Genomic DNA, 10796 nt, shown 5'->3' with positions numbered 1-10796 from the left:
GACTATTGTTCCCAGATGTATGACTATTTTTGCCCTCATAACCGAAAGACTATTGCAGTGACTATCGTTCCCATGCGTATAACATATTCTTGACCTTGTAGTCCAAAAACTGTTGCTGTGACTATTATATTCCCAGGTATCAAACATATTCTTGCCCTCGGAACCTAAAGACTAGTGCTGAGAATATTGTTCTTAGTTGTAAAACTAATCTTGCCCTTACTGCCTAAAGACTATTGCTGGGACTATTATTCCTAGGTGTACGACTATTCTTGCCTCTTTAACCTAAAGACCGTTGCTGAGACTATTGTTCCCAGGTGTAAGAATATTGTTGCCTTTACTACCTAAAGACTATTGCTTAGTAGACTAGCGTCCTCAACGTCCTCAGGCACTTTGACCCAAAGACTATCGAAGAGACTATTGTTCCCAGGTGCAAGACTATTCGTGCCTTAAGACTACTGCTTAGACTATTGTTCCCAGGTGCAAGACTATTGTTGCCTAAACACTACTGCTTAGACTATTGCTCCCAGGTGCAAGACTATTCTTTCTAAGGACTACTGCTAGGACTATTGCTCCCAGGTGCAAGACTATTCTTGCCTTTTGAACCTAAAGACTATTGTTCCCAGTCCCATGTGACACACAGACTATTGCTGAGAATATTGTTCCCAGGTGTAAGACCATTCTTGACCGTGACCCAGCTAAGACTATTGTTCTCAGGCCCTTGCAACCCAAAGAATAATGCTGGGACTATTGTTCCAAGGTGTAAGACTTATTTTGGCCAGAATGACACAAGAAACTATTGCTGGGACTATTGTTACCAGGCGTTAAACCTACTTTTAGCCCAAGTGACTCAAAAACTATTGCTTGGACTATCGTTCCCAGGTGTAAAACCTATTTTGACCCATGTGACTCAGAAACTATTGCTGGGACTATTGTTCCCAGGTGTAAAACTTATTTTGACCGATGTGACCCAGGGACTATTGCTGTGAATATTGTCACCATTGTTACTAGGCATAAGACTAAACTATTGCCAACGACTATGGTAAACTATTGCCTCCTGGATGACGACTATTGTCTCTTGCAGAATCTGGTCGAGTTGTCGCTGGCGACGCCGCTACACGACCACACGGTCTGTCGTGTACCTCTGGAGCTGGCTTCGTCTATCCTCACTACGGTAAGCATTTATTTATCTGTTTATTAAAATAAATCAATTACTTAAGTTTTATTGATTTATTTATTGTAAAGACTGTTTATGTACTAATTTACTCATTTATTGATATATGGCTTATTCACATATTTATGATAAAGGGGTAGAGAATATTTATATACAGAAATGGAATAATTTCATTTTTATACTCACTTCTTTATGGTAAAGTGGTAAAGATTATTTATCTACTGTATTGAAACCATTTTTTATTTATTTTTTATAAATTTTATGGTAAAGTTTAAAAGACTATATATATATATATATATAGAGAGAGAGAGAGAGAGAGAGAGAGAGAGAGAGAGAGAGAGAGAGAGAGAGAGAGAGAGAGAGAGAAAGTATTCCAAACCTTCCCCTTTCCCACGAAATCCCAGACAGGGCTCTTCACAGAACCCTCGGTTTCTGCAGAAGAGAGAACGCCTCTCTTCTAGCAAGAAAGCAAATGAACAGCACCGCCCACGCCTCTGCTCCTTTGTTTATCTTTGCTTTGCGTCACGTAGATTGCTTTGTAGAATGTCTTTCTCACCTCCTAGGCGCTGGGGACTATATTTTACATGTATATATTCTCTCGTTAGCGTGATAAAATAGTTGACTGGTCTCTGTGTTAGAGTTACAAACAGACTAAATTTTTCCATCTTGGTCGGTGAAGACTATATGAAAAAGATATTGGTGTGAATAACATATTATGATAATGCACTTTATATTATCTGGGTCGTAAATTCTTTATTGATATTCGGTGCGATTTATATGCATATATAATATACATATGCACGTCGTATTATCACTGACATTACTCATTACATATTTATACTCTTTATCAAGGTCAAGGCCACTTATCATACATAATTCTTTCCGGGTACAAGTTATTCCCAAGGTATAAAGAATTCGATAATATCACTGGGCTATTTTCGGCTTAATATTTGAATGCAGATGCACGGAACCCCAAGGATGACCTTCGACTTAATATCAGTACGTTTAACGTACTCTTAAAAACCCTAAATAACAGTACGTCTAACGCACCCTAGATAATCCTAAATAACAGTACGTCTAACGTACCATAGACAACCCGAAATAACAGCGTGTCTAACGTATCTTAAATAACGGTACGTCCAACGTACCCTCAAAGAACCCTATATAACAGTGCATCTAACTTACCCTAAATAGCAGTACGTCTAATGTACCCTAAATAACAGTGCGTCTGATGTACACTACATAACCCTAAATAACAGTACGTCTAACGTAACCTAGATAATACTAAATAACAGTACGTCTAACGTACCTTAGACAACCCTATATACCAGTATGTCTAACATACCCTAAATAACAATACGTCTATCGTACCCTAGATAACCTTAAATAACCGTACGTCTAACGTACCGTAAATAACAGTACTTCTAACGTACCATAAATAACAGTGCGTCTAACGTACCATAAATAACAGTACGTCTGACATGCCCTAAGTAATAGCATATCTGACGTACCCTAATAACAGTTCGTCTCACGTACCCTAAATAACAGTACGTTTGACGTACCCTAAGTTTCTTTTCCCTTATCAATTGATAAAGATAAGCAAAATCTATATCAAATCTCACAGGTTTTGTTGTTCTGATAATAAGATATTTCTGACTGAATTAAGATAAAAAAAGAGAGGATATTCTTTTATCATATTCTGTTAGTTACGATCTTTCTTCTTTCCCTTCTTCCTCTTCTTCTTCTTCTTCTTCTTCTTCTTCTTCTTCTTCTTCTTCTTCTTCTTCTTCTCCTTCTCGCTGTTCTTTGCGTGGACCGGGAAAGTGACGAAATCGATTAGAACAGAATTGCGGTTGACGCTGTTCCAGAGTGGGTGTTGCTGCATCGAAAGACGCTTCCCTGCTGCAGGTATTCTGCTGCAGCACTGGTGATATCGGTCAATTGCTCGCCTTATCATAGTGGCTCTCTCTCTCTCTCTCTCTCTCTCTCTCAGACACATACATTTCCTCTACTTGATATACTAGTTGATTTTTTGTCTTCTCCATTCTTTAAGATGCCTTTTCCATATTACGTCTTCTCTCTCTCTCTCTCTCTCTCTCTCTCTCTCTCTCTCTCTCTCTCTCTCTCTCTCATATACCCACAGACACACACACATAAATACATTTCCATTAACGTACCTTTTTTTCATTCTCTCTCTCTCTCTCTCTCTCTCTCTCTCTCTCTCTCTCTCTCTCTCTCTCTCTCTCTTATACACACAGACACACACACCTACATAAATTTCCGTTGCTTGAGAAAAAGATTCTTTTTTGTCTTCTTCGTTCCTTAACATACCTTTTTCCTCTCTCTCTCTCTCTCTCTCTCTCTCTCTCTCTCTCTCTCTCTCTCTCTCTCTCTCTCTCTCTCTCTCTCTCTCTTCACCGAATATTAAACAGAGAGATGGTCTATCAACTTTAATTTTGTCGGGATGATAGGTAAGAGTAAAGGGGACCGACGGAGGTGTTCATCCGCGCGCATGCTCAGTCTCACGCGCGCACGCACGCACACATATAAACGCACACACACACACGTGGCAGATACAGACTGATACACAGTCATTATTTACCAAACAAAAGCATGATAAATTCTGTACCGCCATGTTGGTTCAGTTCAGGCTTCTCGTAGCCTATGCAAAACTGAGAGAGAGAGAGAGAGAGAGAGAGAGAGAGAGAGAGAGAGAGAGAATAAAAAAGGTGTGTTAATGGAAATGTATGTATGTGTGTGTCTGTGGGTATATGAGAGAGAGAGAGAGAAGAGAGAGAGAGAGAGAGATGGGGTCATACGGGATAGGATACTGTTACGTAACCTTATTGTTCTATTTTTTTTTTTTGGGGGGGGGCCGAGCAGCTTTGATCAGTTTGTTGTGTTAGAGCATCAGTCATTTACAGAGTGCATAGTGGTGACAGTCCGAAGAATGTATGAAGGTAAGAGAGAGAGAGAGAGAGAGAGAGAGAGAGAGAGAGAGAGAGAGAGAGAGATTGTTAAGTAATTTACGATAACATAAATAAAATTACTTTTTTTAACTCAGTAAGTCTTTATTCTCTCTCTCTCTCTCTCTCTCTCTCTCTCTCTCTCTCTCTCTCTCTCTCCATTACCTTCATACATTCTATAAACTTTTTCATCAATTTTCAGCTTTCCTTAAATTTTATTAATGACGAAAATATAAATAAATAAAAGAAATGTCTTATGCACACTGCTTTAACAAAGAAAAAATCAAATATTTCATATTCTCGTGTGTATGCCTCGTTAAAGATTGAAAGAAGATTGGGAGAGTATTTTTTTCATATTTTTTGTAGAATTTTTCTTTTCATTTCTTCCGTTAAATCATGTATTCATATATTCATTCTCATTATATACTTCCGCAAATGGAAAATGTCCTTGTGACGTCATCGCGCGCCCTTCCAGTAAAACGGTGTTCAATATTCATCAGGAGGTGGCCTGCGAACTTTTCAGAGAGAGAGAGAGAGAGAGAGAGAGAGAGAGAGAGAGAGAGAGAGAGAGAGAGAGAGAGAGAGGGGGCAATATTCATCAGGTAGCCTTTTTAGAGAGAGAGAGAGAGAGAGAGAGAGAGAGAGAGAGAGAGAGAGAGAGAGAGAGAGAGAGAAGCAATATTCATCAGGTAGCCTTTTTAGAGAGAGAGAGAGAGAGAAGCAATATTCATCAGGTAGCCTTTTTAGAGAGAGAGAGAGAGAGAGAGAGAGAGAGAGAGAGAGAGAGAGAGAGAGAGAGAGAGAGAAGCAGTATTCATCAGGTAGCCTTTTGAGAGAGAGAGAGAGAGAGAGAGAGAGAGAGAGATAGAGAGAGAGAGATTTAATACGGCGTTGCATACATAACAGAATATCTTTTGGTGATACCATTATTGTCTTTCTAACACAATAATGTTCACGACTTCATATACAATAATATTTAATGGATTTTTCATTCCAAAAACATTTCTCGTTTTGCGAGAAATACATTTTCCCTCATTCTGAACAATATTTTTTGTTTCTTTTTTTTCAGACGAAATACATTTTCTTTTTTAGAAAAAAAAGGCGTATTTCATTTTCATTGAACAAAGGGTTTTTTTCGTCATTCGGAATAAAACTTTTTTGCCTATTTTGAAATATATAGTTTTGTTCTGCATCAACAGGAGCTGTTTTCGCGATTAAAAATAAAAAAAAATTATTTTTACTTTCTTATAAAAACACATATTTTTTTCTCTTTGTAACTATGTTCTCGCTGTCAAAGTGAATATTATTATAACGAAATTTTTTTAATCCTTTGTAGTTAAACCAGCAAAAGATGATTTTGTTTAATGGTTTTTAAAATTGAGTTTAATACCTGTATTATGAATCTCGGTTTCATAGTTATTTTTATTAAATATTTCCTGTAAACTTACTTAATGATTTGAATTGGTGTATAGAGAGAGAGAGAGAGAGAGAGAGAGAGAGAGAGAGAGAGAGAGAGAGAGAGAGAGAATAAAAAGGTGAATATAAACAGTACTGTCAAAACGAATAACCGTCAAAATTATCATAATTAAAAACCAGAAAAAAATCATTCATGATATACTCAGTCAATGCTGAATAATTATCAAGTTTTTAAAATCAATTTCTGCAATTTTTTCCCGAAAATGAGGTCACGTTTCTCATCTGATCTCCTAATTTTTTTTTTTTTTTTGTTATATCACTCAAAAGACTATATGTTGATTATTATGTAAATTTCACCAAAGGTGGGCCACATGATTAGATTTTGGGCGAGACTTCCGGAACTGGATAAGGGATTTTTGTTTTTGGGGGGGTGGGTGGCGGCCCAGGATTGATTACTCAGACTTGGCGGAGGGTTGCGGATTCTGGACGTTGCTGTTTAGTTATTGGCTTTTCCAGTTGTCTCAGCTAAATGAATTTTAGATTTTTTTATTTTATTTTATTTATTGTCCATCTTAAATAGCTCTCATTTACATAATTTCTTTCAATTTTTACTAAATTTCTCGTTTTCATCAAATATCCCCTCCATTTCCTTCAACCGAAGGACCTTCTATCATTTTAAGTATGTTTATTTTATCATCATTTAATGCATTTTCCAGTTGCTCCAGTCGATAACTCCCTCCTCTTTGTTCCCCAGGGCGAGAAGTGGCTCAGCCGACAGATGACTGAGGAGATCATCGTCACTCTGGCACCCCTGCTAGAGAACAACCAGCCCTCTCCCGAAATCTGTCAGTTTTTTAGTCAGCACTGCACGGACAATCCCAGGTCCTGTCTCGTCATAGACATGTTCACGCCGATCATCAAACGCATCCTCAAGCACAATGTGGTCAGTGGTTTGAGTTTGAGGTTGACAGGAGCTTTTTCTGCTTTTTCCAGGGCTTTTTTTTTTTACTGTAGTGTGGTTGTGGAACCCTTGGTTGGTCGGTAGTTTGAGTTTTTGCCCGGTTTTTGAGTTTTTTCCGTTATTGTAAGGGTTTTTTTCTGTAGTGTGGTTGTGGAACCCTTGGTTGGTGGGTAGTTTGAGTTTTTGCCCGTTTTTGAGTTTTTTTTCCATTATTGTAAGGGTTTTTTCCTGTAGTGTGGTTGTGGAACCCTTGGTTGGTGGGTAGTTTGAGTTTTCCCCTTTTTTTTCTAGAGTGTTGTGGAACCATTGGTTGGTGGGTTCAGAAATTTGGGTTAGTGTGAAAATTAATATGATGAAATACTGTAACAATGAATGAGAGATATATTTAAAAAGAATTATTTATGTCAGTTTCTCTAGTCTGTAAAAATATGATGAATAACTCTAAAAACCGATGAGATCTTTAAAAGAAATTGTTTTGTCATGTCTTAATTAAAAAAAAGAAATATGTCTGTCTCCTCTGTAGAGATATGATGAAATACTCTAAAAAATAAATGAGAGATTTGATATATTTTAAAAAATTATGCCAGTTTTTTTTTTAAATATGATCTTTCAAAAGATATTGCCAGTTTGTCTAGAGTGTAGAAACATGATGAATTGCCCTAAAAAATGAATGAGAAGTTTGATATCTTTCAAAAAAAATATGTCAGTTTGACTGTTCTTCAAAAGTATGATGAATTACTCCAAAAAAAGAATGAGAGATCTGATAAATTTAAAAAAAGGATATACGTCACTTTGTCTAGTCTGTAAAAATATGATAAATCGATTTGAAAAATTAATGAGAAACATACATTTAAAATAAAATCTTATTTCGTCAATGAATGTTAAACAACTCCCACGAGCTCTTTGTGACGCCAGTTATAGCAGCTGCAAATCAATCAGTGAACCCACACGCCCTTTCCACAGGATTTCGGCAAGTACCCCTACGTCAGAAGATTCGTGCAGAACTACATCCAGGCCCTCAACAGCCAAAACGACGGCCGAAGGGTCGTGCACCAGTTCGTGGACAGCATGCACGGCCCGACCAGCACGTGCCCTCACCTGCGCGTGCTGCCCAATTTGGTGTCCGTGTGCACGGCGGCCGTTTGTGGTCTTCTGGAGGACCACAGGAGTCAGGAACGCCTTAATACCCTGCACCACTCGAACGAGGACACTGTGCAGCACCTGAATTGTTACCTCAGCGTCCTCTCAAAAATGTGAGTTGCTCTCTCTCTCTCTCTCTCTCTCTCTCTCTCTCTCTCTCTCTCTCTCTTACGGGCTGCTCTTTGAGCAATAGGCCGTGCTGGCATAGCGCTAGTTCAATCAGTCAGTAACGACAAGTATCTCTCTCTCTCTCCCTCTCTCTCTCTCTCTCTCTCTCTCTCTCTCTCTCTCTCTCTCTCTCTCTCTCTCTCTCTCTCTCTCTGTAATTGAAAAGGTCCGAATATGTTGCTCTTACATTTTGAATTTATCGTAGCATTTTTTTGAGCAAATTTAATTTAATGGTTATCTTGAAATTTTCCACAGCTAGTCACTGATATTATTATCATTATTATTATTATTATTATTATTATTATTATTATTATTATTATTATTATTATTATTATTATTATTATTATTATTATTGCCTGTTTTCTTGCAGATGTGAATACGACGATTGGAGACCCGGTTTAGCCCAACTTCTTCAGCCAATTCCTTTCCCAGATGTAGCTTTAGCCGACGAAGAATTTATCAGGTAAAGAAACTAATTTGATTACAGTTAGAACTTGATTACAGGTAAAACTTGAATCCAGATAAAACTTAAATCCAAATAGAACTTAATCACAGGTGGAACTTTATTACAGGTAGAACTTGAATCCAAGGAGAACTTGATCACAGGTGGAACTTGATTACAGGTAGAACTTGATTATAGGTAGAACTTAATCACGTAGAATTTGATTACAGGTGGAACTTGATCACAGGTAGAACTTGATCACAGGTAATACTTGATTACAGGTAGAACTTGATTACATACAGAACATGATCAGAAGTAGAACTTGATCACAGGTAATACTTGATTACAGCTAGAACTTGATTACAGGTAGAACTTCCCTCACCCCACCCCCTTTGCAATAAGTTCTCTTTAGTTAAGATCTGTATAAGCTGTAGTTTAAGGCTGAACTACTGCACATTTGTAGAATCAGTTAGTACAAATTTTAGTGTAGTTATAAGCCTTGGTTAACATCTGCATAAGTTAAGTGTAGGTAAACTGTTCCCATAACTAACTTGGAATAAGTTTCAGAGTAAGTTAAAAAGTAACACCGGAACTTTGGAAGATTTTGCACAAGTGCTTCATCCTCGAGTCAGTAGGAGTCAGTAGTCAGAGGCTGGAAACTGCCCCTCATTTGTTTTTCGTACTAAAAATTACTAAAATACTAAAATAGTTGGTGTGAGGATTTGCCATATGGCTTTGATAGTCACTGAATGTGGCAATCTTCTTACGAGGGACAAATCATGATTGATTCACGTATTTGAGAGTCATGAAATCTCAGTCTTTCTTCGACTAATCAAACCTGACAGAGTCACTTCTTTGAGAGTCAGTGAATATGTTAAACTTTTCTCGACCGATAAATTATGATTGAGATTCACTTATTCGAAAGTCACAGAATGTTTTAATTTGCTTCTGACAGAAAAATAATGACTGAGACTCATTTCTTTGAGTCACTAAATGTTGTGATTTTCTCTCGATAGACAATTCTTGCCCGTAGTTGAGAAGATTGAGAGTCACTTATCTGAGAGTCACTGAATGTTTTAATCTGTTTTCCACAGATAAATATGATTAAGACTCACTCATTCGAGAGTTACTGGATGTCTGAATCTTTTTTCAATAGCTACACACGATTAAAAATCACTTATCCGAGAGTCACTGAATGTAATAATCTTCTCTCGACAGACAAATATGATTAAAAATCACTCATTCGAGAGTCACTGAATGTTTAAATCTTCTTTCAGCATACGAATATGCCTAAAAATCACTTATCTGAGAGTCACTGAATGTAATAATCTTCTCTCGACAGACAAATATGATTAAAAATCACTCATTCGAGAATCACTGAATGTTTAAATCTTCTGTCGACAGACAAATATGATTAAAAATCACTCATTCGAGAGTCACTGAACGTTTATATCTTCTTTCGACATACGAATATGATTAAAAATTACTTATTCGAGAATCACTGATGTAAATTTCTTTCAACAGGCAAATATGATTAAAAATCACTCATTCGAGAGTCACTGAATGTTTAAATCCTCTTTCAACATACGAATATGACTAAAAATCACTTATTCGAGAACCACTGATGTTGTAATCTTCTGTCGACAGACAAATCATGCCCGTAGTGGAGAAGATAGGGACGGACTCTCGGTGCGACGTCCATCAGATGGTGCTGGGTACTCGGGATGACAAGGAGGGTTGGCTCAACGTCATATGCCCTTCCTCTTTAGCCTGCGTGGACGAAGGCTCGGCCTGGGCCGCTATTGTAAGTGTGGGCCGTGGGTACTTGGCACTTGGTGGCATCGTCGTTTGTCACCTGTAGGGCTTTCTTTTTATTTTCTTTCTTAATTTTTTCTTTCTTTCTCTTTTTGCTTTCTTTGTTTCTTTGTTGCTCTCTTTCTTTCTTTTTCTTGTTGCTTAGTTTTTTATTTTCTTGCTTTCTCTCTGACTTTCTTTCTTCCTTTCTCTCTTACTTTCTTTCTTTCTTACTTTTTCCTTCTTTTCTCTCATACTTTCTTACTTTTTCCTTCCTTTCTCTCTTACTTTCTTCTTTCCTTTCTCTCTTACTGTCTTTCTTTCTTACTTTTTCCTTCCTTTCTCTCTTACTTTCTATTTTTCTTTCTTTCTTCCTTCCTTTCTCTCTTACTTTCTTTCTCTCTTACTTTTTTCCTTCCTTTCTCTCTTACTTTCTTTCTTTCTTCCTTCCTTCCTTTCTCTCTTACTTTCCTCCGTCCTTTCTCTCTTACTTTCTTTCTTTCTTTCTTCTTTCCTTCCTTTCTCTCTTACTTTCCTTCTTTCTTACTTTTTTCCTTACTTTCTCTCTTTCTTTCTTCCTTCCTTCCTTTCTCCCTTACTTTCTTTCTTTCTTCCTTCCTTCCTTTCTCTCTTTCTTTCTTTCTTTCTTTCTTCCTTCCTTTCTCCCTTACTTTCTTTTCAGTCTTTTTTCTTCCGTTTTTTTAATCTTCCTGGATTCCTTATTGCTTTTCCAGATCT

The 10796-nt window shown here is 37.3% G+C and overlaps 1 protein-coding gene across 1 annotated transcript in view; it reads left to right on the top strand.

The window, feature by feature from the left end:
• The window catches only part of LOC136854346 (C-Maf-inducing protein-like), a 236596-nt gene that overhangs the window by 214112 nt on the left and 11688 nt on the right, over nucleotides 1-10796 (top strand). The window contains 5 exon segments of the mRNA XM_067130645.1: nucleotides 1082-1171; nucleotides 6308-6496; nucleotides 7478-7767; nucleotides 8193-8285; nucleotides 9912-10121. Of these exon segments, the coding sequence (XP_066986746.1) occupies nucleotides 1082-1171; nucleotides 6308-6496; nucleotides 7478-7767; nucleotides 8193-8285; nucleotides 9912-10121 (872 nt within the window).

This window comes from Macrobrachium rosenbergii, chromosome 29 (genome assembly GCF_040412425.1).
Source record: "Macrobrachium rosenbergii isolate ZJJX-2024 chromosome 29, ASM4041242v1, whole genome shotgun sequence".
Taxonomy (NCBI): Eukaryota; Metazoa; Arthropoda; class Malacostraca; order Decapoda; family Palaemonidae; genus Macrobrachium; species Macrobrachium rosenbergii.
Note: the sequence above shows the minus strand (reverse complement) of the source record. Positions and strands in the feature narration are given on the sequence as shown.